General features: G+C 41.1%; 1 protein-coding gene across 6 annotated transcripts in view; it reads right to left on the reverse strand.

The window, feature by feature from the left end:
- The window catches only part of nid2a (nidogen 2a (osteonidogen)), a 128,810-nt gene extending 102,329 nt beyond the window's left edge, over positions 1-26,481 (reverse strand). For 3 of the 6 annotated variants that reach the window (XM_063048787.1, XM_063048778.1, XM_063048769.1), the window contains exons 1-9: positions 26,019-26,480; positions 25,284-25,586; positions 24,628-24,866; positions 23,480-24,000; positions 22,709-22,858; positions 22,346-22,597; positions 20,475-20,675; positions 19,917-20,144; positions 9,830-9,973 (exon numbers count right to left, since the gene is read on the reverse strand). In XM_063048787.1, coding sequence (XP_062904857.1) covers positions 9,830-9,973; positions 19,917-20,144; positions 20,475-20,675; positions 22,346-22,597; positions 22,709-22,858; positions 23,480-24,000; positions 24,628-24,866; positions 25,284-25,586; positions 26,019-26,219 — 2,239 coding nt within the window. In that variant the 5' untranslated portion in view covers positions 26,220-26,480. Of the gene's footprint in view, positions 1-9,829; positions 9,974-19,916; positions 20,145-20,474; positions 20,676-22,345; positions 22,598-22,708; positions 22,859-23,479; positions 24,001-24,627; positions 24,867-25,283; positions 25,587-26,018 lie in introns of all 6 variants that reach the window. The other 3 variants (XM_063048751.1, XM_063048741.1, XM_063048759.1) reach the window with 2 other exon arrangements.
- Between the last annotated feature and the right edge of the window lie 479 nt (positions 26,482-26,960).

Here is a 26,960-nt window from a genome sequence, read left to right on the forward strand (position 1 = left end):
TCAATGTCTCTCTGCAATCGTTGACAATCCTCTACCTATCTACAACACCACCAACCTTTGTGTCGTCTGAAAACTTGCCAACCCACCCTTTTACCCCCACATCCAGGTTGTTAATAAAAATCACAAAAAGTAGAGGTGGGACAGCACTAGTCACAACCCTCCAATCTGACTGTACTCCCTCCACCACGACCTTCTGCCTTCCGCAGGCAAGCCAATTCTGAATCCACCTGGCCAAACTTCCCTGGATCCCATGCCTTCTGACTTTCTGAATAAGCCTACCATGTGGAACCTTGTCAAATGCCTTACTAAAATCCATGTAGATCATATCTGCTGCACTACCCTCATCTATATGCCTGGTCACCTCCTCAAAGAACTCTATCAGGCTTGTTAGACACAATCTGCCTTTCACAAAGCCATGCTGACTGTCCCTGATCAATGTCCCTATTCATTGAGGACCTTGCTCACTTCCACAGCCTCAAGGCACATCTTCCCACCTTTATCTCTAATCGGTCCTACCTTCACTCCTGTCATCCTTTTGTTCTTCACATAATTGAAGAATGCCTTGGGGTTTTCCTTTACCCTACTCACCAAGGCCTTCTCATGCCCCTTTCTTTCTCTTCTCAGCCCCTTCTTAAGCTCCTTTCTTGCTACCCTATATTCCTCAATAGACCCATCTGATCCTTGCTTCCTAAACCTTATATATGCTGCCTTCTTCCACCTGACTAGATTTTCCAACTCACGTCACCCATTTTTTATCTTCCATTCTACCATTCTTTATCTTCCTGACTGGGGCATCTTTTGAAGTTACAAAATATATACCATATAGTAACTGCATGTTGTACCAATAAACTTAGTGATTTGCATTGAAAGAACAATCAGAACCATTACTTTCAGTGTCTCAACTTCTCAAAGCATTCTACATTTGGAATTTTTCTACCAAAGTAGATGATATCACATTTTTCCAGATTATATTACATCTACTCTGTCCTGGTCCATTTACTTACCTTATCTGTAGCTCTCAGAAGCCTCTCTACATTTTCCTCAAGCCCACACTGCACCTCAACAACAGCTCCAGCAAACCAGTGCTCAGATGTTACCTGTTTGAAGCGCGTATATTGTTCCTGTGACTGTGTGGCGGTACCAGTTTCCTCCGCATCTTAAATGCAAGTGGCTGGTCGAAGGACTGCTAGGTTATTGAGGGGGGAAGATGGAGATTTGATGGGAGAATTGGCAACAGGAGTGTAAGTGGGGAAAATAGAGCCGATGGAAATGTTCCAAGATACAACATTGACTTGATGGAGCAAATAGCCTCCTCCATTGTTATAAGGAAATAAGAAATAATATTCAGTTAGCTGATTTTATTCTGGTACTTTCATTGCTTGAGGTAGTATATGGCATACACCAGAGTACAGCCTTGTTCCATACTCTAGCAATGCAGACCCCATCCAGTTGGGAATATTTCTGAAAATTCACCACATGATCTTAAAACTCCAAGCTCCCCTTCAGTGAAACCATCTTTTCCCACATCCTCACCATCATCAACACCTTTATAACTAATAAACAAATGGTCAAAGAAAACAAGTTTAAGATGCCTTCATTTAGTTACCCTTCAAACTTGCACACACATCATTGTTCAGACAGTTCATCTATTATCATGGAAAGTTAATAAATCTAGTTTGTCTTTTCAATCGCGGCAGATGTGCTGCTCTCAAATCCTAAAGTCATCTCAGATCATCATCTAGGTCTGCCCTGGAGTTCAATACTCATTTGTTCATTACTCAGCAAGCCTTATGATGTCCGTTTATAAGCCTTAAAATTGGTGATAACTGCTTTTTTTTTTCTAAACCATAAATCAAGCAAAGTCTTCAAATGAGACCTCAATAGTACAATCTGCTGGAAGTAGCTAACTAAGTGGTAATGATCCAGAGGAAAATATGATTCAATTTTGTCAAAATTTCACTGGGATGAGCTTCTAAATTATATTGGATTCACCACATAAATAATTTGATTACAAAATTTGTTGTTTATTAATTTTCAGTCAGAAAAATTCTAAGAACACTTATGGGCACATGTGTTTCCACCCTCTGGAATTGCATAGCCTCGCTTGCATTCACAACCATAGGATCCAGGAACATTGATGCAAACAGTATTTTCACCACAGCCTTGGGAATTACCATCAGCACACTCATCAACATCTGAGGAGCAAGTGAAAATCTTATCATAGTTAAAGGGCTAATGGAGAAAATTGGTAAATTGGTTTATTATTGTCATACGTGCAGGGGTATAGTGACAATCATGTCTTGCATACAGTCTCACAAACAGGAGAAAATCTGCAGATGCTGGAAATTCCAAGCAACAGACACAAAATGCTGGAGGAAATCATCAGGCCAGGCAGCAAAAGTCGACTGTTTACTCTTTTCCGTAGCCTGGCCTGCTGAGTTCCCCCAACATTTTGCATACAGTCTATACAAAGCTATTGAAAACTTATAGGATGTAAACATTTTCAGCATGAAACCACAAAGCAGTCATGGCTCTGGTCCAAGTATTTCAACCGTTTAAAAATTTAGAATACAAACTAGTTGATATAGCTTTTTAACATGAATTTTCCCATCAAAATAGAATAAACAACTTACTTTATATCTTTCTATGTGTAGAAAAAGCTAATGTTTCAGGTTAATGACTTTCCATTAGATTAAAAGCACTAACTGTTCTCCCCCCAGAGATTCTAGCTAATCCTGACAGAAGTTACCATTTCAGACTTGGAACTTTCAATTTACTTTCTCAACTCATATCCATGTCCAAGTATGACTTGTTCCCAGAATGTATAACGTAGCTGGGATATTGGACAGGACTCTCAGTAAGAAAAAGATGGCATCTAACAATAATTTTCTATCTAGATTCCAGACCTTGTCTTTGCATCCCATTTCTTTTGGGGGCTTTTTGGGAAGGACACCTGGCCAAAGCAATTGTGACCAATGATGTTCAGACCCATGGAGACAAGGGAAGGGCAACAATATGCTCAAAACTTCTTCTCTGCCTTCTTTCCTATTGGATAATGTGAATCATTCAGTAATACTGTTACTCTGATGCCAAGAGCCTCTAATAGGGATTCAGTGAGAATTCTCAGCAAAATAATTTAGTTAGTTAACAATCCTGGAGTAAAACAGTAACTGTTGATGTGACTGACCGACTAGGTGCTGGTCAGTAACAACTATGGGATGCACACATGGACAATAGTTGGTTAACAAGAGATTCAACTCAACAGTGCATCCCACAGGCCATTAACTGATCAAAGTGCATCATTTAAGGCCATATATAATGAATGGAAATCTGTATGAATCATTCGGAGAGCCTTGCATTGGTGTAACTGCGTGCTAAACTCCAAGAGTGGACCTGAAGTTCAAGTTCTTCATTTGTATTGCATAACACCACCTGCTTAAAGCGCTTTGAGCTTTGCATTTCCTCAGACCAATACACTGGCGACCAGTTTTAAATTTCAAGAAATTAATGAACCACTGTGTGCAAACAAACTATAAGCAGCTGCAGAGTGAGCAGTGATTAGGATGCTCAGGTGTTGTCTGTCTAGACATCTTAGTTTATTGAGAATCAGCTGCTCATCTGAGACTTTAAAGGTTTCCTTCAAGTACAGATACAATCTCAAACGCTTTAGAAATCCACATGAGATGACAGCACCTCAGAATTGGTATGACTGATTATCAGACAAATCTTCTCTTCCAAGACCACATTGCTTCTAATATTTCAGTAAAAGTTAAGTCCTGTGTTTGTACAATTTTCTTCTCTTGGCTCTTGTGAAAATAACAATCTTGGCTTAGTTGTAATCCAATGAGACACCCCCAATACAAAGGCCTTACAAAATGTTGGCATGGTATTGGAAAAGAACCCCTCCATTGCAAATGTGGCCCCAGATTATGGCCAGCTGTATGAGCAGAAACATATGAAAAATGATTGTTTTAGGGAAAGGGACAACTAATGAAAACCAGGCTGATTTTTGTTTGCTGAGGCTTCATGTTAGAATTCCTCGAGTTGGCAGGGGGTCAGTTACATCGGGAATGCAGCTGTTGGCAAAATACTGGCAGACTCCAGTTTAGGCTTTCAATCACTGCCTAGGTGCTAGTGATGTACACATTTTTCTGGCAAATTTCCAATACCACAAAGAAAAATGCAAGAGCATCTGAAAGCACTTCGGCTTCATTTGTTGAAATATTATATTATGGTATTTCAACAAATAAAGCAACCGCTGTGTGATGCTTCAAATATAGCAACACTACATACATGAAAGGATGATGATTGAAACAGTTACAGATTGGCCAAACCACAGATCCTACCTTTACACAAGATAAGCAACTCCTTAATGGATCACGTCAGGTGTTAGTAGTAATCTTATCTTCATTGTGGATCGGCCTCAGCAAGACAACACAAATGAAAAATAAGGATGATTGATCTCTTGAGAGTAGAGCAATAGCATGTGCGATATGACGAAGCACGATTTGCTGTCAATCAAGTGGTACTAGAGCTGGGCAGTCAAAGAATCTGCCTGTTTCAATTAGGCATTCTAAGGCAAGCAAACCAACCTTATATACATCTTAGAACTCCAACTGTCATAAGACCATAAGACAGAAAAGAATAAGACCATTCAGCCCATTGAGTCTGCTCCATCATTGCCTGATGGCTGATTTATTTTCTCTCACAGCACCTTACTCTTTATATATCTAAAATAAACTATTAGTATCTTATATTATTGGCCAATTTACCTTCATATTTCACTTTTTCTCTCTTTATTCCCTTTTTTTTAGCTGTCTTCTGTTCATTTTTTAAAGCTTCCCAATCCTCTATCTTCACACTAATTGTTGTCAAGAAAATAACCTCTCCCTCAACATCGCAAAAACAAAGGAGCTGGTTGTGGACTACAGGAAGAATGGAGACAGGCTAACCCCTATTGACATCCATGGATCTGGGGTTGAGAGGGTGAACAGCTCTAAGTTCCTCAGCATATACATCACTGAAGATCTCATGTGGTCTGCACATATCGGCTGTGTGGTGAAAAAAAGCACAACAGCGCTCTTTACTTGAGACAGTTGAAGAAGTTTGGTATGGCTCCCCAAATCCTAAGAACTTTTTACAGGAGCACAATTGAGAGTATCCTGGCTGGCTGCATCACTGCCTGGTATGGGAACTGTACTTTTCTCAATTGCAAGATTCTGCAGAGAGTGGTGCGGACAGCCCAGCGCATCTGTAGATGTGAACTTCCCACTATCCAGAACATTTACAGAGGCAGGTGTGTAAAAAGGGCCCGAAGGATCATTGGGGACCCAAGTCACCCCAACGACAAACTGTTCCATCTGCTACCATCCAGGAAACGGTACTGCAACATAAAAGCCAGAACCAACAGTCTCTGGGACAGCTTCTTCCACCAGGCCACCAGACTGATTAATTCATTGTGTTACAATTGTATTTCTATGTTATATTGACTGACCTGTTGTACATATTATTTATTACAAATTACTATAAATTGAACATTGCTCATTTAGATGGAAATGTAATGTAAAGATTTTTACTACTCATGAATATGAAGGATGTAATTAATAAAGTCAATTCAATTCAATTCAATATATTATACCGTATGCCCACTCTCTTGCTTTCAAGTTGTCTTAGACTTCCTTTGTCAGCATGGTTTCCTTATAACAACACAGCCTCTGCAGATTTTCTCTTGTTTGTGAATAGTTTCCTCATCCACTCTTTAGAACACTTCTTTGGTATATATCTATCCTGCACTTTCTGAATTGCTCCCAGCAACTCCAGCCATACCTGTTCTTTGTCATCCCCGCTAGTGTCCACTTCAAATCAACTTTGGCCAGCTCCTCTCCCATGCCTCTGTTTACACAACTGTACTTACTCAACATAACACTGACACATCCAATTTTAGTCTCTCCTTCTCAAATTGCACCCCACACTTGGATCACTGCCTCCTAAGGGTTCCTTTATCTTAGATCCCTAAACAAATCTGGTGAAATACACAAGACCCAAATTCAGAATTGCCTTTTCCCTCATGGGCTCAATCACAAGCTGCTCTAAAAAGCCAATTTCTAGGCATTCTACAAATTCCTTCTCTTAGGATCCAGCGCCAACCTGATTTTCCCAGTCTACTTGGAAGTTGAAATCACCAAGAGTATCAGAAAATTGCCTTCTTTTATCTTCCATTATTATTTTTGCCCCACATTCTGACTACTGTTGGGAAGTTTGCATACAACTCCCAACAGGGTCTTTTTGCCATTGCAATTTCTTAACTCTACCCACAACAATTCTACACATGATGATCCTATGTCACTTTTTTTCTAAGGATTTGATTTCATTTTTGTACCTACAGAGCCACACCAGCCCCCACATTCCCAGCCCACCCGACCTTTCAATACAACGTGTACCCTTGAATATTAAGCTCCCAACTGTGATCTTCTTTCAGCCACAACCTAGATGCTCACAATGTCATACAGTACATGCTAATTTCTAACTGCACTACATGATCATCTACCTTATTCTGCATACTACATGCATTCAAATATAATATGTTCAGTCCTGTGTTCATCACCCTTTTCAATTTTGCCTCCATACTACCAGAAGTGAAATTCCTACCCCTTTCTAAACTTTGTCTTTTCATTTATTCTGGAGACTTCTTGTGTCCTCTCCTGCACTGTCCTTCCCTTTTAGTTTCTCTTCAATTTTCCAAAGGTCAAAGGTACTATTTCATTTAAAGAAACACTTCATCACATCCCACTGTCTGTTATTTTGCTCATTAATTGCCTATCACTGTCTCACTACACACTGCATCTACTTGTATACCAACTGCCCCATCCTCTACTGTCACTCTGGTTTCCATCCTTCTGCCAAATTAGTTTAAACCCTGCCCTAGAGCTCTAGCAAACCTGTCCACAAGGATATTGGTTCCCCTCAAACGTGTTCAGGTTCAACCCGCCCTATTTTGTACAGGTACGTTCCTTCTCCAGAAAAGATCCCAATGACCCAGAAATCTGAAGCACTTCTTCAGCCACACATTCAAATCATCCTGTTCTTACCCTCACTGGCACGAAGCTTAGGCAGCAATCCAGAGGTTACTACCCTTGAGATCCCACTCTTCAGCTTTCACCTCGCTCCCTATATTCTCTTCAAGACCTCATCCTTTTCCTACCTAGAGCATCTCATTGGTAGCAATATGATGGGGGTACTTTTAACCTATTGTAAGGTCAGTCTAAGCCTCCATTCCATATAGCCCTCTATTCTCTTTCATCCACGTGTCTTTCTAAGTCTGATACACCCAGAGTTTGGGTAAATCCATGGAGAGGGAAAGGAGCACCAAGTTTCTGGGAGTATACGTAACAGATGATCTCACCATCAACACTACTTCTTTGGTCTACAAAGAACAGCAGCATCTCCACTTCCTGAGGAGATTAAAACAAGTGAGGCTCGTCACCACCACCCCGCGTACCCACCCCCCTCCCATCTGACCACAGGTCCCTACAAACGATTGCAATAACTGCTGAGAGATCATAGGGGTCTCTCTTCCATCTATCTGAGAGTGTGTGCAGGGCCCTTAGCATTGGCAATGATCCCTCCCATCCGTTCAATAATTCTTTGACCCCCTCACAATCAGGCTGAAGGTACCATAGAATAGGGACAAAGAGCTTTTAACTGTTAGGATGGGAAACAGCATCCTCCCTAGGCCGTAGGATTACTGAACTCCCTGCTACCATATGTTTCAACACGCTTGAAATCCCAGTAGTATTATACTGTTTACTTTTTAAACTTGTGTCACAAATGCACCATATTATTTGTTACTGTACCAGTGGTAATATTACTTTGTGTTATATGAGAGAGTTATATGTATTGTGTTGTACAGCCTAGTCCGGAGGAACATTGTTTTCTTTGAATGACAATCAATTTGAACTTTAACTTGAAATCCAGCTGGCTTAGTAATAACAGTTCCATGAACCCAAGTTACACATGGTATCCACTCTGCTCAGAAAATGTCTGATTTTCATCTGTATGCTCCAACAGATCCTTGGCTGGCCTCTGGCAGGTCACACACAGTCATCTGAAATGAGCAAATGGCATACAGGCTGCATATTGAGGTAACATTTGCAGCCACAGATACATCTGGTTGGGAGATGATCTCGGCCTGCTGCAAAAGTTGGCAGGGCTCTCCTTTAGCCTCTTAAAGAAAACTCTATAAAGCCTATCAATATTTTTAAGGAGCTGTAAATTCTGCAAAGAACCATTAACTTGGACAGTCATGTTTTCTCAGATCTTTTCTTTCACAACGTATTGCTCCTCTTACCCCAAAAAGGCTTTTAAACAAGGGAATATCCATTAAGCCTCCCATTATGTTGAAATAGAATCTTATTCTTGGCAAGGATAAAGCTATTCCAGTAGTCTCAGAGGACCAGAGGCCCACAGCAAGGTCAATACTGCAAGGAGTACTACGAAATAAAACTTGCTCTATTCATCATTTGAAATTTCAAGGTTACATGCCACAAATTTTTGCAGATGTTGGAAACAAAAGCATGTCATTTCTTTCATTGACCCATGCATGACACTCATTAGGATCCATTAAATAAGCATCTATAGCACAAAGCAGCCACAGACAAAAAAGAACATAATCTTGGACATGGAAAAACTTAATTGAAACACGATCCACCCCAATTTATAAGACTTAGAGTAGAAATGTTATGTCGCCGTCAAAAAAATCCAAATTGCAATGTGCAATAAGCATTGCAATGTTACTGTAACACAACTTGAGGTACCAACACACATAAAAGTTGCTGGTGAACGCAGCAGGCCAGGCAGCATCTCTAGGAAGAGGTGCAGTCGACGTTTCAGGCCGTGACCCTTCGTCAGGACTAACTGAAGGAAGAGTGAGTAAGGGATTTGAAAGTTGGAGGGGGAGGGGGAGATCCAAAATGATAGGAGAAGACAGGAGGGGGAGGGATGGAGCCAAGGGCTGGACAGGTGATTGGCAAAAGGGGATACGAGAGGATCATGGGACAGGAGGTCCGGGAAGAAAGACAAAGGGGGGGGGAACCCAGAGGATGGGCAAGGGGTATATTCAGAGGGACAGAGGGAGAAAAAGGAGAGTGAGAGAAAGAATGTGTGTATATAAATAAGTAACAGATGCGGTATGAGGGGGAGGTGGGGCATTAGCGGAAGTTAGAGAAGTCGATGTTCATGCCATCAGGTTGGAGGCTACCCAGACGGAATATAAGGTGTTGTTCCTCCAACCTGAGTGTGGCTTCATCTTTACAGTAGAGGAGGCCGTGGATAGACATGTCAGAATGGGAATGGGATGTGGAATTAAAATGTGTGGCCACTGGGAGATTGAGGTACCAATCTTGTTTCCTATTCTTTCTTGGTAGGAGTTAATTTCACAACTAACTTAATTGACATCTGTGGGACCAAATTATTTCAGTGTGCGCCTACACATCACAAGGAACTATTTTATTCGATATGGCATTCAAGGACCTAAAATGCAAATGTGCCTTTTTCAACGTTTGTCCAAGAATGGTCAGTTAGAATGAAATAAAACTAAAAGATGCTCAGAAAGGGTCACAGTACTGTAGAACACCAATATCATATTTATTTCACATATAGCAAAAATCTGAAGGAACTCAACAGGTCAGGTAGCATCAATGGAGGGAAATAGACAAAGGATCTCAACTCAAAACACTGATTTTCCATCTCCAACTACAGACGCCACCTTATCTACTGAGCTCCTCCAGATTCCAGCAGTTGTAATTTCTTGCATCTCCATCACTTCATGTACCTGTGCAAACTTTGCCATCTCCTTCATAGCCTGGTGCACATGTACAGATGTGATCATGGTCATTCACTGGGTAACACTGTGCTTTTGGATCACAGCCATGGGTTCCATCCTGACACGGATTAACTCGTACAAGCCTGGAGTTATCTGTGCAGAATATTTGAAAAAGGTAATAAAAAAAATGAATATCATGATAAAATATATACAATTCTAAGAGACTAGCTAAATCATATTTAAAAGACATGAAAGCCCCTTCATTGGAGTCAAAACCAAGAAATGCTGGAAACACTAATGGTCAAACAACATCTATGGAAAGACAAGCAAGAGAAAACCTGCAGATGCTGGAAATCAAAGTAATACTGTACACACAAAATGCTGGAGGAGCTCAGCAGAACAGGCAGCATCTATGGAAAAGAGTAAACAATCCTGATGAAGGGTCTCGGCCCAAAATAGTGACTGTTTACTCTTTTCCATAGATGCGCCGTGGCCTGCAGAGTTCCTCTAGCATTTTGTGTGTGTTGCTATCCAAAGGAAGAGAAACTTAACATTTCAGTGTCACTGGGACACGATGAAAACTGAAATGCGAAAGTAGCCCACGTAGAAGATGAGACAGGGCAATGGAGGGTACAAAGGTGAATTAATGTGGCAGTAAGAAGCAGTTAAAAGTTTCTGTGTTAATATTTATAATCTGTACAATGAGATATGCCCAGCAGGCCAGACTAAACAAATGAAAGAAAGAGAAAAGGACAGAAGCGAAAAGAGACCAATTCTGAAACAAATAGAGGGTGTGAGGTTACCGAAAGTTGGGCGATTTAGTCAAGTCCTGCGGGCTGCCATGCACCACAAGACAAAATCAATGATGTTTCTAAAGCAAGTATTGGGCCATGTTTTAAAAGAGTAGGAGGCCACACTCAGGTCGGCAACTGGATAAGGAATTAAAGTAGTTGGCGACAAACAGCTAGTGCTGACTCCTGAAGAGTGAGAGCCAGTGCCCCACAGAGTGATTGCCCAACCAGTGTTTGGCTAATCCAGAGAGGAGGAGACCACAGAATATGGTACATTAGACTGGGGGAAATGCATGTCACCTGGAAAGACCACTTGGATTCCTAGCTGGTGGGGAGGGCTAAAAGCACGTGAGTTGCTCTTCTGCAGTGGCACGGCAAAGTGTCACATGAAGGGAAGCAATGGATAGGGATGAAAGAGCAGACGAGGCAATTGTAAAGCAAACAATCATTTCAAAATGCCGATAGTGGAGTGCAGTGTGTGTGTATTTGGTGGTGGTTGACCATTAGTTTACACAACAGGGAATTCAATACATAGCTGATTAAGTAAAACACTGACAGATGGAACAACTTGTTCTGGCACAAAAAAGGGTAGAATTAGTGCCAAGATAATTGGCCATGAGCATTTCTATCCAACAAAAGGAGGCTTTTTTTTTTAAGTTGTCAACTGGGATAGCACAGAGATACAACTGAAAGAGCAGCAGCTGCATAGTTCCAGTTGCCCAACCCCTGTTGCCATCTGTATGAGGTTTCCAACTTCTCTGACTGCATAGGCTTCATCTGGGTGCTCTTACTTCTTCCCATTTCCCCAAAAATGTACCAGTTAATGGTGGGGTTGGTCACTGAATTGTCCCTACTGTGTAAGTGAGTGGTAGAATTTAGAGGGGAGAGGAAGAGGGGAAACAAAATGGGATTAGTGCAGCTATAAACATAAATAATTGCTTAATGATTGGTACAAATCGATTCTCTCACCAATGTCCTTAGACCTCAACTTCAACAAGTTAACTGGTAACTGATGAAGCTTGACTGGTTATCCATGCTGAGTTATTTGTTAGAGGATAAGATTTTAATCACAAATCCATGTACTGTTAAATATATCTATCTCTACCTCTGCAATATTTGCCAAACTCACATCTATATATTTTTTGGTATTATTGGACTACTTCTACCTTTCACTGTCCATACAATTTGAACCCACCAAAATCTTGTCACTGATAATCTAATGCACACCAACTGACAAGATAAACAAATCAACAAGTCTTTCAGTCCCTTGTGTACTCTATTATTCCAAAAAAAATCATGGCTGATCATTGTCCTGCTCTGACCCTATATGCTTTGATTTCCTGAATACCCAAATCTATAGATCCTTTAATATGCTCACTGAATCAACTCCAAGTAGAGTTCCAAAACTTCACTATCTTCAGGGAGAAAACAATCTCTTCTGCTCTGGAGAGGCCAACCATAGCTAGTGTAATTACTTTATGGAATGCCTCCTCCGTTAATTCTGAACACAAATTTGAGGAAGGATAGAGTTGGGAGTTTAACATTCAAGGATGCATGCTGTATCAAAAGGACAGGTAGGCAGATAGGCAGAGGGGGTAGCGTGGCTCTGTTGGTAAAATATGAAATCAAAACCTTAGACAGAGGTGACATAGGATCAGAAGATATAGAATCCTTGTGGGCAAAGTTAAGAAACTGCAAGGATAAAAAGACCCTGCTGGGAGGCCTCCTATCCATAGCCAGGATGTGGAGTACAAATTGCAGGAGGTAGAAGAGGCATGTCAAAAGTGCAACGTTGCAATAGTCATGGGGGATTTCAATACGCGATAGATTGGGAAAATCAGATTGGTACTGGATCCCAACAGGGGGAGTTTGTAGGATGCCTGCAAGATGACCTTTTAGAGCAGCTCCTGGTTGAGCCTACTAGGGGAACAGCTATTTTGGACTGGGTATTGTGTAATGAAACAGATTTGATTAGGGAGCTTAAGGTAAGGAACCCTTGGGAAGTGTTGATCACAATATGATAGAATTCACCCTGCAATCTGAGGGGGAAAGGCTGATGTCAATATATCAGTATTACAGTGGAATAAAAGGAATCATGTCACATGCAGTGATAATAAACCTGATTCTAAGTTAACAGATTTCACGTCACATGCTGATGATAATAAACCTGATTCTGAATTACAGAGGGGAGCTGGCCAAAGCTGATTTGAAGGGGACACTAGCAGGGATGATGACAGAGCAGCAATGGCTGGAGTTTCTGGGAGGAATTTGGAAGTCACTGGATAAATACCTCCCAAAAGAAAGGAAGTATTCTAAAGGTAGGATGACAACAAGGGAAGCTAAAGATAACATAACAGCCAAAGAGAAGGCATATAATAGAGCAAAACTTTGTGGGAAGTTTGAGGTTTGGGAAGATTTTAAAAACCAACAGAAGGTAAGTAAAAAGGCATAAAGAGAAAAAAAGATTAAATATGAAGGTAAGCTGGTCAATAACATCAATGAGGATACGAGATACGAAAACTTTTTCCAGATATACTGTATAAAGAATAAAAGTGAGACAAGAGTAGATATTCAACTGCCGGAAAATGATGCTGGAGAGTTAGTAATGGGGGTCAAAGAAATGGCAGGCAAGTTTATGTCTATTGCATCAGTCTTCACTGTGGAGGACACTAGCAGAATGCCTGAAATTCAGGAGTGTCAGGGGACAGAGGTTGCCATTATTAGGGAGAAGATGCTTTGGAAGCTGAAAAGTTAAAAGGTAGATAAGTCAGGTGGACCAGGTGGACTACACTCCAGGTTTCTGAAAGAGGTAGCTGAAGATATTGTGGAGGCGTTAGTAATGATCTTGATTCTGGAATGGTTCCTGGGGACTAGAAATTTGCAAATGCCATTCCACTCTTTAAGAAGTGAAGCAGAAGAAAGGAAATTAAAGGTCAATTAGCCTGACCTCTGTTATAATTCTCTGAGGAAATAACAGACTGGATAGAAGACGGAGGGGAGTTTACCTGAATTTTCAGAAGGCCTTTCACAAGTGTTACACATGAGGCTGCTAAACAGGATAAGAGTCTGTGATATTACAGGAAAGATACTAGCATGGATAGAAGATTGGCTGACTGGCAGGAGGCAATGAGTGGGAATAAAGGGAGCCTTTTCTGGTTGGCTGCTGTTAACTAGTGGTGTTCCACAGGGGTCAGTGTTGGGACTGCTTCTTTTCACATTTTATGTCAATGATTTGGATGATGGAATTGGTGGCTTTGAGGCCAAGTTTGCAGACAATAAAAATATAGGTAGAGGGGAAGACAGTATTGAGAAAACAGGGAGTCTGCAGAAGGACAAAGAGATTTGGAGAAGGGTCAAGAAATGGCAATGAGATATAGTATAAGGCAGTGTGTGGTCATGCACTTTGGTTAAAGGAATAAAGGTAGTGACTATTTTCTAAACAGGGAGAAAATTCAAAAAAATCAGGGGTGCAAAGGGATTTGGGAGTCCTCATGCAGGATTCCCTAAAGGTTAACTTGCCGGTTGAGTTGGTGGTAAGGAAGGCAAATGCAATGTTAGCATTCAATTTAAGAGGACTAGAGTATAAAAGCAAGGATGTAATGCTAAGGGTTTATAAAGCATTGGTCAGACCACACTGGAATATAATGTGCAGTTTTGGGCCCCTTATCTAAGAAAAGTGCTGGCATTGGAAAGGGTCCAGAGGAGGTGCATGAAAATGATTCCAGGAATGAAAGTGTTAATGGATGAGGAGCTCTAGGCCTGTATTCACTGGTCTTGAGAAGAATGAGGGAGATTTCATTGGAACCTATCTAATATTGAAAGGCCGAGAAAGAGTGGATGTGGAGAGGATGTTTCCTATTGTGGGGGAGTCTAAGACCAGAGGGCAGAGCCTTAGAATAGAGGGGCATCCATTTAGCACAGAGATGAGAAAAGTTTTCTTTAGCCAGAGGGTGGTGAATCTGTGGAATTGATTGCCACAGATGGCTGTGGAGGCCAAGCCACTGGGTATATTTAAAGCGGTGGTTGATAGGTTCTTGATTTGTCATGGCATCAAAAGTAATGGGGAGAAGGCAGGAGGATGGGGTTGAAAGGGATAATAAATCAGCATGGTGGAATAGCAGAGCAGATTCGATGGGCCAAATGACCCAGTTCTGCTCCTATGTCTTATGGTCTTAAATTTTGATATGCCTACACCTTAACTTTGAGACAGCTTGTGTATAGGGACACTTTGGTTCCTTTGAAAATCAGCTCTTTTCAAATTCTCACTTTTCAAATGAGGAACTTCTAAAAAAATTTTTTCCACCACATGACCTCATTTTTAATCCTTTGTTCTATCTGCCATACATTGTGCATTCAATTTACGGATCCATATCTCCCCAAAGCCTCTCAGAGTCTACAATTCTATCTAGCTTCATATCAGAAAAATGGATATTACGTATCTCTGCACCAAATCATTGAGAAAAGATTGCAAATGACTAGGGCTCTGACGCCATTCTTCTAGCACACCATTCATAACAGTTTCATTGCCCGAAAAAGGACACATGCAGTTCTACCTTGTTTGTTCAGAAATCCTAAACTCATACCATTATATTATACTCAATACCATCTATATTTTTGGTTTAGAGATACCACACCGTAACAGGCCCTTCCGGGCCAATGACCCCATGCTGCCCAATGACACCCACATAACCAATTGACCTACTAGCCCATAATCCATTGCAATATGGGAGGAAAGCAGAGCACCTGGAGGAAACCCACACAGTCATGGGGAGAATGTACAAACTCATTACAGACACCGGCGGGAATAGATCCCGGGTCACTAACACTGTAATGGTGTTACACTAACTACTACGCTACCATGCTGCCCTGTACTTCAATTGCATTTGAAAATCTTTTGTGCCACTTCATTGCCATTTAGCTAGCTTCAGCTCCAACTACAACTTCAAAAACTGTCCATTTTCCTTTCAAAAAAGTGCCCTCTCCTCTTACCACTTTCTTCAAAATGGATTCCAATATTTTTCCTGCTTTTGATGTCAGACTACCTGGTCTACGCTTCTCACATTTTCTTCCACCCTTCTTAATTAGTGGGAGCACCTTCTCATCTATTCTGAAATGTATGGAATGTTAGATTAAAATCTTGGATGCACTTTCTCCATAGACACATTTTTCTAAAATCCTGAGGGCAAAGGTTATTGATTCCCCAGGGAATTAACTTGGAGTCTTCCACCATCTGAGAGTTTTCCTTCATAAAATGTCAAACAACATCTGTTTACCATTTTCTTATCACCAATGCAATTTCTTCCCCTTTATGCCAAAAGAGAGTAATATTAAAAGCTATTGACCCTTCTACAACCTATCTCCCTGTAATCTGTAATTTGTTCTCACATTCTACTTTTCTTAAGGAAGCCTTGGTTCTGCTCTGCTGAATTCAGAAGTTTTCCATTCTTCAAGCTGATTAGTTATTTTGGCCAACATATATCTTCTGATCTAATACATTACTGAAGTTTTATTGATAGCTACAGTTGTGCCCCTTGGTTTTTACCTAAAAAGGATATTTATAAATCTAGTTTCCTCACAGCCTTGCAGTTTGCATTTTCAAATTTACAACCCTGGTTTCAGATTGAAAGCTCACTCAGTTCTGCCTTTTACGTCTCTTCCTTGCTAGCTGACCCAGATTTAAAACTCACATTTTCAATTTCTACGTTGTGAAATTCTACAGAATTAACTCCTCAACCACCTCCAAGTCTACTTATTTTCAATTTTTTTGAGCAAACACCACCTACCAACAAAAAAAATATTGTTTCAATTTTTGTTCAGCAAGTCCCATAAATATCTTGTACATATCATTTTAAAAGTACTAGATAAATATTGGGCATTTCTATTAAGATGCCTGATTAGCTCATTACCACTATGCTTTTTCATAAGTGGATTGATACAGATTTCAAATTTAAACAAGTATTTGTACAATAAACAGCCATCAGAAAAAAATAATAATCCGGGTGTGTTATAGGAGAAGAATATTCAAGACAGAGGTAAAAATGGCCATACATAGAAGTCATGATAATAAGCAACTATAATACTCATTTAAATCCTATGACCATTAAAAAACAATTTGAATTTAGAAGGAAATGTTCATTTGTAGGGTGCATTATATTTAGTGATAACAATTAACACACTTAAATTAGGCAAGATCTGGATTTTTGGATTATGTTCTGTTTGGGCCTGATCATCAAGACCAGGTGAAAGTGGTTAGGAGGTAGGCACCCACTAGATGTCTTCTAGAAGTTTTATTCTTTAGCATCTTCCATACTCCATTCCTGTTTGAGATAGCACAGTTCCTATTGAAACTGATAGGTTCAGGGAAAGTTTGATTAAATAGTATAAATAAGATTGAGCAATGCTCCCCCCTTGTTCAATCCCTTCCCACTTATGTTCGTGACACTTCTCACGCTCTGAATTTTTTCAATGATTTTAAGTTCCCTGGCCCCCACGGCCTTATTTTCACCATGGATGTCCAGTCCCTATATACCTCCATCCCCCACCAGGAAGGTCTCAAATCTCCACTTCTTTTTGGATTCCAGATCTAACCAGTTCCCCTCTACCACCACTACTCTCCTCCGTCAAGCGGAATTAGTCCTTACTCTTAATAATTTCTCCTTTGGCTCCTCCCACTTCCTCCAAACTAAAGGTGTAGCCATGGGCACCCGTATGGGTCCCAGCTATGCCTGCCTTTTTGTTGGCTTTGTGGAACAGTCCATGTTCCAAGCCTATACTGGTATCTGTCCCCCACTTTTCCTTCGCTACATTGACGACTGAATTGGCGCTGCTTCCTGCACGCATGCTGAGCTCATTGACTTCACTAACTTTGCCTCCAACTTTCACCCTGCCCTCAAATTTACCTGGTCCACTTCCGAAACTTCCCTTCCCTTTCTTGATCTTTCTGTCTCTATCTCTGGAGACAGCTTATCTACTGATGTCTACTATAAGCCTAAGGACTCTCACAGCTACCTGGACTATTCCTCTTCCCACCCTGTCTCTTGCAAAAATGCCATCCCTTCTCACAATTCCTCCGTCTCCGCCGCATCTGCTCTCAGGATGAGGCTTTTCATTCCAGGACTAAGGAGATGTCATCCTTTTTAAAAGAAAGGGGCTTCCCTTCCTCCACCATCAACTCCGCTCTCAAATGCATCTCTCTCATTTCACGCACATCTGCTCTCACTCCATCCTCCCACCACCCCACTGGGTATAGAGTTCCCCTTGTCCTCAGCTACCACCCCACCAACCTCCGGGTCCAACATATAATTCTCTGTAACTTCCGCCACTTTCAATGGGATCCCACCACCAAGTACATCTTTCCCTCCCCCTCTCTTTCTGCTTTCTGCAGGGATCACTCCCTAAGCGACTCCCTTGTCCATTCGTCCCCCCCATCCCTTCCCCCCGATCTCCCTCCCGGCACTTCCTTGTAAGCAGAACAAGTGCTACACATGCCCTTACACTTCCTCCCTCACCACCATTCAGGGCCCCAGACAGTCCTTCCAGGTGAGGCAACACTTCACCTGTGAGTCGGCTAGTGTGATATACTGTGTCCAATGCTCCCGATGCAGCCTTCTATATATTGGTGAGACCCAACGCAGACCGTTTCGTTGAACACCTATGCTCTGTTCGCCAGAGAAAGCAGGATCTCCCAGTGGCTACACATTTTAATTCCACGTCCTATTCCCATTCTGATATGTCAATCCACAGCCTCCTCTACTGTCAAGATGAAGCCACACTCAGGTTTGAGGAACAACACCTTATATTCCAGCTGGGTAGGCTCCAACCTGATGGCATGAACATTGATTTCTCTAACTTCTGTTAATACCCCTCCTCCCCTTCTTACCCCATCCCTTATTTATTTTTATTTCCCCACCTTTTTTTCTCTCTCTTTCCCTCTCACAATCACTCTTTGCCTGCTCTCCATCTTCCTCTGGTGCTCCCCTCCCCCTTTCTTTCTCCCTAGGCCTCCTGTCCCATGATCCTTCTCCAACTCTGTATCCCTTTTGCCAATCACCTGTCCAGCTCTTGGCTCCATCCCTCCCCCTCCTGTCTTCTCCTCTCATTTTGGATCTCCCCCTCCCCCTTTCAAATCTCTTACTATCTCTTCTTTCAGTTAGTCCTGACGAAGGGTCTCGGCCCGAAACGTCGACTGTACCTCTTCCTAGAGATGCTGCCTGGCCTGCTGTGTTCACCAGCATTTTGTGTGTGTTGCTTGAATTTCCAGCATCTGTAGATTTTCTCATGTTTGCATGTTGGAACAACTCAGTGGGTCAGATATCATCTGTGGTGGGAAATGGACAGTAAATGTTTTGGGCCAGGACCCTTCAGTAAGACTGGGGATATGGTGTGTATCCTCAAGAAGGGTCTCGGCCTGAAAAGTCAACTGTTTACTCTTTTCCATAGACGCTGCCTGACCTGCTGAATCCCTTCAGCATTGTGTGTGTGTTGCATATATAGTATAATGTTGGCATTTGCAATGGCTTTTGATCGGTAATATCACCGATCTCAGCTGAAAAAGAAAATCATTCATTGTGATGCACTTGCCTATTAGAAAGAAATCTTAATTGGTAGAATTTGCAGCAGCAAAAGGCATAGCAGTTATAAATAACTATTAATAAACTGTTTCAATTACGAATAAACCAAGTTTGTATCAATATTCAAAGTTTGCTTCCATTCTCAATTCAACACTACAAAAGAAAATGTGAATTTTACGCTATCAAGCTTGTGATCTGCTTCACCCAGCAGACACATCTCATGCATTTAATTTGAACTGTTGATTTTCAGCCTGGGGCCATCTCACTTGCTTGTTCAGAGTGAAAAGAGCTTTGTTAAAATTTGACATATTGAGTCACTTTCTCACCCCTTCCAGAGACCTTGGTGTAAGGTCATTATTCAAATTCTCTCCTTGCCCACTGCCTTTATTGAATGTCTGTTTATTGTTTTTACACATGAACAAGTACTTCCTTTGCATGCTGAAACAATCAGAAGCTATGGGTCAGACAGCTTGCAATTACTCTTTAGTTTCTGTTACTGCTATGAAAGAAAATGTACATTGGATGATCAAGTAATCAAAGCTTCTGCCTCAACAAGTGCAAACAAGTGTTGTTTAAGATTCATTTTAACCTTCTGACTTCTTAAAGTGAAGAAAAATGGACTGGAATTATTAAAGAATAGCCATTCTGAATCCATGTGAATTGCAATGCATTATTCTTTCTGAGAGACAATAAGAGAACAACACAAAAACAGATTCCAGCCTGCATATCACCTACCTCTGACGGGTCCAATCTGGCTGATCATTCCATATCTGACCACCTGCTCACTCTGATTATATAGAACCAATATACGCTCTGCATTAAGTTGCTGGGCTGCTGGAATGGTTTTTGGTGCATGCTCACAGTCATAATAGGTAATGTTCTGCTTCAATTGGTAACGGAGTCTCTGTGTCTCACCATTCGTAGATTCAACAGAATAATCCCTGTAGGCTGTAGAGGTAATTGCTGTATGGGGGAAGTTTGAGAAATGACACAATATTTGATTTTATTTGAATATTGTAAATGAATGAAACAAAGTACCAAGATCTGCAATTCAATTTACATTTGTAAAGTGCAAAGCAAAATCAGAATTGTACTGACCATTTACAAAGCTTCATTTAAGGATAAAACCTTAAGTGACTTAAAAAGCTATTTGAAACAATTGCCTGCTCAGGTGCAATTCAACAAATAGTGGAGCAGTATGCTTTTTTAAAGGACCCACATAAGTTGAAAATCTCACACAAAAATTGGAAATTCAAGGAGTATTACTGCATACAAAACTTAACATTGACATACCAGAACTGGAGCGGTAGTAAACTTCATTATATGGCTGGATATGGACTGAAGCTCCTACAGCAATATCAGGCAACTCTCCCTCAATCTCAGTAGTGACACTGAGATAATTCTGTGCATCCAAACCTTGAGCTATTTGTATTACATTTAACTGTTTATTACCCGGAGAAAAGGTGATATCAATATTGCGAATAAATTTGGCACCTAGAGAAAATTGCAAAAGTTAGGTTACGCAATGAAATTGATTAACCATTGAGATATTACATTTGTTACAGTTTATTTTGCCCACTTCAAAAACCAAGAATTCTCACCCAAACTGAGTGACAAATTCTTCCCCATGTGAAAATAGATGCCATGCATTAATGGAGAATATTACTGTTGTCTGAACTGCAGGGCTGTAGTTGCAAGGAAATGGATAGGCTGGGCTAATTCACACAGAAATGTAGGAGGCACAGTGGTGATACTACAGGAGATTTATCAAATTGTAAGGAACAGAGGTAGGACAGATAGTCAGAATCTTTCCCTGGACAGGAGAGTCAGGAATCTATAACCAGAGGGCACAGGTTTAAGGTGAGTGGAGAAATTTAAAGATCAGAGGTGGGGGTGCAAGACAAAAAAGGCTTTTCACACAGAGGGTGCCGGTCATCTGGAATGAACTGCCAGAGGAATTGGTAGAGGTAGACATGACTGAAATGATTAAAAAGTATTTCAACAGATCTCAGATTGGTATGATAGGAATGCAAGCCGAATGTAGGATATATGATTTGCATAAATAGACACAGATGACATTCCTCTACTATACTATTAAAAATGTACCTACAAATAAGAAGGTGAGGTTACATGGTACTTCAAGCCGACTTCTCCATTCAATAAGATCAATACAGATCCAGTAGTGACCTCAACTCTGCAACCCGTCTGCCAGTGGCAGCCTTTCACTAGTCACTCTTGAAAAATGTATTCTTTTCTAAAAACTATATTCATTCTGCACAGCTGAATAAGCTCATGTGGGTTTTAGCACAGAGCATGGATTAATGTTCAAGAGCAAAGAATTGCACCCAGCTCATCTTGTCCAGCAATTAGCTCTGGAGACACGGTGCAATAATTTGCACTTCAGCATGGTACATCCTGCATGTGTGTGGCACCAGGAGACCGGGAGATGTCCCCACAAGGGCCATGACATTATCCACCACTCCCCAAACCCACTCATATGATCACTGTATAGCAGCATAAACATTTATTTTGTGGTGTATTCTGAAATTCATGTGCTTTTTAAATGCATGCCCTCAGCTAGCCAATCCCAATATTGCTATATAACATTTCCCCAAGCTCACTACTCCCAACCTCTAATTTTGTGGTACCTCATGTGCAGAAATAACTTTGCAGTTATAAAAGCAGTAAGTGACAAGTGCACTATATTCACCTGCATACAGAGAAATAAATGGAACAAAAAAGATTAAAACTTAGATAAGTTAAAAAGTTGCCAATAGCAGTTTAGTCAACACCTGGTTGAGAAAGGCAGGTTAACATTCTAAACCGATTATTTCGTGTCATTTCCTCAAGGGACAATTGCGCACAGATATTAAAGTATTCTACTTCTAAATGTCATTTGAAATCAGTGCCATACAGCATTCAGCTTATGTTAGGTTAATCTTCTGCTTAAGTGTCTGAAATATTATGTGTACCAAAGCACTGACCTCCAATACCATGCTTACTAAACAATTTGGGGGTGGGGTTTTGCTCAATTGCCAGGTGGGCTTTTTGAAGAAGAATTATTAAATGAGTCAGTATCAGGAGCTAACAACTTCACTTACTATTTGTCTCACTTCCCAGGTCTGAAAATTTTCACTTGAAATGAACGATGTAGGTTCACTTACCTGCAATGCTAAAGCCATTTTTGAAGCCTGGTTGCTGCAAAGCAAACAGCCATCCAAAAAGATCTCCAATTATCGACAATGACTGCATGGCCCAGCCTGCTAACCCAGGAATTTGGCTAATTGCTGTAAAGGATCTCCCATCATTTATAACTACATATGCATGCAGGTCAGCATTCTCAAACTCCACAGGCCTTCGACTGTCTCCTACCATTAATTTTCCATTTACTTTTCCATTCACACGCTGAGTAACACCTAAAAAAAGAAATGAAATCAAACATTGCACAAGGTGTGCTGGTCCAATTGCCACAAGTCTTTTAAAAAGATTCAAAATTGACTTAGTTGCTTTTCTATTTTTAAAATTACCTTCTGGTAGGCATTGCCTTCCGTTGCCATAGTAACCAGACTGGCAATGGCAGCAGAATCCACTAGAGTAATCAGTACAGTAGGCATTCTGGGAACACTGTTCCTGGTTTCTCTCACAGGTTTCCTTCGAGCCTGTGTTGTAAGTAAAGACTGAAGGACAAGGGGTACTTCCATCAGAATTCATATAAAAATGTTCAAAACTCTTATCAAAGATAACACTCTATTATAATTCATCTCTGATTGATTTGGAAACCCAGCACTTCACTAAGCCTCTGGAATAACTGTAAAGTTTTCAAGTCCCATCCAGCATTTCTACAAATAAATCGTATAGTACTGTTATTACTATTATTTTGCAATTCGGATAATTATCAAAAAGAGTAAAGTTTCAACTAATATTTGATACTACACATTATCACTCAGACTCTTATATTGTGGTTACACTGGAGTAACAAAGTAGGGGTGCAGCTATCTCAATTCCAGTGACCGGGTGATAGATAGAGACCTTCATGAGGAAGCGTTCACCCTGAGACTGTTAAGGTCTCTTCTGGGAGCTGCAGTTTCCATCAGCACCCCAAGACACGGCAGTTGTTGGGTTAAGTGGTTGATGTATACTGCCCACTGTATAGAATCAGAGGGATATCAACAAATTGGCCAGATGGAGGCCATTGACAAGGATTGGTCTGAACCCCCGTATAATCCTGATGGGCTGAATGGCCTCCTAAGTCACAATAAAGTGAGAAGTACTTGAAAACAACTTTCTAAACCACTTACCACCAGTGCCAAGTTCTTCCTCTTCATCAACGCTGACAACATGTCTGCCTGATGTAACTGGTAACTGATTTCTAGGCACAATTTCTGAGTATCCATTGGGGTACCTCATCCTGGTGCCAACCTCAGGGCCCCTTTCTGGGTATGATGGAAAAGCCCCAGATTCAGGATATGATGACATGACGCCCGCCTCGGGATAGCCTTCAGGATAGGATGGAATAATGCCTGCATCCGGATACGGTGGATCATCTGGAATACCTGCAACTCTTCCATGAGGTGCCATGGAAATGGAGGGGGTGTACTCAGACTCTTCATTGTCATAATGGTGGTTGTAATCTTCATTTTCTGCATAATCAGATTCCTGTGCAACAGGGATAACTGGACCTCTCAGGGAACTATCCAAAGTAACAATATGATCCTCTCCTGAAGTCTCCACTCTGGCTTTTGCTTGCATTATATTGTTGAAGGATGAAGTTCCACCAATATGAAAAACCCATTCTCCTCGAGTACCTGAATTGCCCCTCCTAAAGGATTCATAAAATAAAGAGCTCAGTTGCTACATACGTTTCTAAAGTTTAGCTATTAGAGTTTAAAGCTGGGAAAGCAATTCCAGGATGTTCCCAAAACCCTCCTGGGACAAAAGAAAGCAACAGCCTCGTTAACTTAACCAAGGTCCTGGCCCATGACTGCTCAACCCGCAAAAGGAACTCACTCGCTGAGAAAGCCCAGATGCCCAGTGAGAACAATGAAAGGCTCACACCATCTGCCCGTTCATGTACCCTCCTACCCGTACTCTGAATGTTAACAGACCCCGACACAGAGATTTTCAGCCACCTGGAAGCCTACAGAAATGGAATGGGGAAATAAAATCTCCCCCCCCCCAAAAAAAATGGAATTCTGGAGGAGGAGCTTCAATTTGAATTCCAGTAGATCTCAGAATCAGATTTATTTCCAATGACTCATGTCATGAAATTTGGTTCGCAACGGCAGCACAGTGCACGATAAGTCACAATAAGAAATATTTAAAATAAGTTAGTTGTGCAAAAAGAGAACAATATTTTGGTCAAATAAGCACGCAATAAAAGAGACAAAACAGCGGCGGGATTTTAAATGGTCAGCACTGATAACACCCATGAATGAAGTGTACTCACTGATAGAGATGTTTAACAGATTGTTCATTGGTGGTAATACTATAATAGGAACTTTCTCGTCTCCATTGTGTGTACCCTGTTTCTCCTCTGTTGAAGCCTATCCGAGCGGGTAACTCGATCTGAACATTGTAGGATTCTTTTGGACGTGTCCCAAAGAAGTGTAACCCATCCTCCGGGTAGAGAAAAATTGCATAGGAATTTGATTCATCAAAAGCCAATACTGCTTGAAAGGTGTTGAACTGGAAAAAGAAATGTAAGCGTTCCATGTATTCGCATCGTATTTTCAAACGAAAACGGAATAAAATGCAATGAATGCCTAAAATCAGTACTGGAAAATTATGCAACACGTTTGAAAACACATTTGGATTTAGAAGACAAATATACTTCACATGTCTCAAATACTGCGAGATCTGTAACTGCTGTGTGTAAAGTTTGTTTCTACCCTTCCCCATCACGGCTCTCCTATGAAATGAACATTTTAGCGAAAAGCACCCTTGGGTCTCTCCAACCAAATGGCTTTAATTCCAAAACAAAATATCGCTTATAGAAATAGTATTAGACGTGGTTCACAGCTGGCAGTTAAAGCACCAGTAGTTGAGGGGAAAACACTACAGAGCAGCTGTGAATAAAATGCCAACGTTCTCGGACTATCTTACCCTGTTAGAAGAGGGTGTCGAACGCGTCACTTCCTCATAAGGCGCCACGTTCTCCCAAGTGGCGATGAAAGTATTGGTTGGAGTGAATGAGCTCTGAGGAAAAGCTCTCCTGATTTCTTGGCCGGCGCGGTCCAGAGTATCAGAAGAATTGTCTTCTCTGTAGTAAATCCGTCCTCGGCCACGACTTGTGTCGATGTCGGACAGGTAGGGCGCTATCACCGGGAAATCGAATGGGAATCCATCATCTACATACTGGGTCTCCCTGGGCAAATCTTGCAGGGAGATGATACCATTCGTTCCTACCTGTGGATAAAGAAAATCCAACCGTTCGTCACTGCGATGCCTTTCCCATAGTAATTGCTCTTAAACTTACCGGCTACATCAGTCCAAACTATTTTGAATCACAGTGCTGTTCTTGGGCAGTTACTGCTTCGACATACAATATTCCCTGACATTCTGGAAGGAGTAAACTCTAATCCAGGTTAAACAGCATTCCAAGGTTCAATTTCGTTTCAGTGTCCCCAAAGGAGAGAATAAATATCCATTGATTCCGTTACTGGAATCGTTCGATGAAGGTTGCTTTGTACACCTAAAATAGGTTAAATTTTAATAAGGCAAATGTCCTTGAAAATCACACCTATAGATAAGACTCCAAAACCACTGATTTGGGGCGAGGTCGTCTCGTAACTTTTGCTTGCAGTCGGGCCTAATATTAAATAGACATGGCAAACTTACGTAAAGATTGTTGAAGTGTGTATCATAGAAAACAAGTGGCCTTTTGAGTTTTATAACTGCAGAGGTTTCATCGTCGCCTTCTTGAAGGGTAAGGTCCCCTGCGTGTGGACCAAATGGAAAAAGATCCTTTCTTTGAATTGCAGAAACCAAGCAAAGAATACAGTGAAGTTTTAAAAGTAAAACGAATCTCTTTCCTTGCATTGTGGAAACGAATAGTTCTGTTCCCGGGTGGTTAAGGGAAAAAAAAAGAAGCTGTTTGGGGCGCTGATCTCCCGGTTTTATAGCTCGATCTCTAGTGGAATTTTAACCCCGGAACTGCCGCAGACCCTGCAGCCAATAACCCCAGGAGAGGGGCAGGAATGCCCCATTCTCTGCCCTCTCATTGGCTGATGTGTGAAATGATCGACGTGCTGAACTGCACTCCTGCCTTAGTTAACATCTGGTTCCCATTACTTTGTCTATACTCAACTTTCTCATCGCACTTACTCGTTCAAATAGTAGCGCACTAAAGAAAACACCGAGAGGAAGGAAAATATGTCGTCGAAAGTGTTAAGCTGTGTGAATGGCACGAAACCATTCGAGAAGAAAATATGCCCAGAATATTTTATACCAGCACTAATGATGCGGCGACTTATTGAAACGCGAGTATTTTTCGTGTGCAGTGACACGTAGAGAAAGTGAAGGAGACTGATTTTTTCCGAAGAGATGATGAGCCCAAATTCCAAGATTCCAATATGTTTATGTAAATCAGCCACCAATCGCTTTTGGTCAACTATGCTTACTCAAATTATTGCTGTGTTTACAAATGTTTCAATAATCCCAGGGTCAGCAATCTGTCAATTGATAGCATTTGCTCAGAAAAAGTCGAGTACAATATGCTTTCAACTGAGAACAACAGAGCTTGTCATTTCCAATTAAACAATAATCTGGACATTTTCGCTG

Source organism: Mobula hypostoma, chromosome 1, assembly GCF_963921235.1.
Source record: "Mobula hypostoma chromosome 1, sMobHyp1.1, whole genome shotgun sequence".
NCBI lineage: Eukaryota > Metazoa > Chordata > Chondrichthyes > Myliobatiformes > Myliobatidae > Mobula > Mobula hypostoma.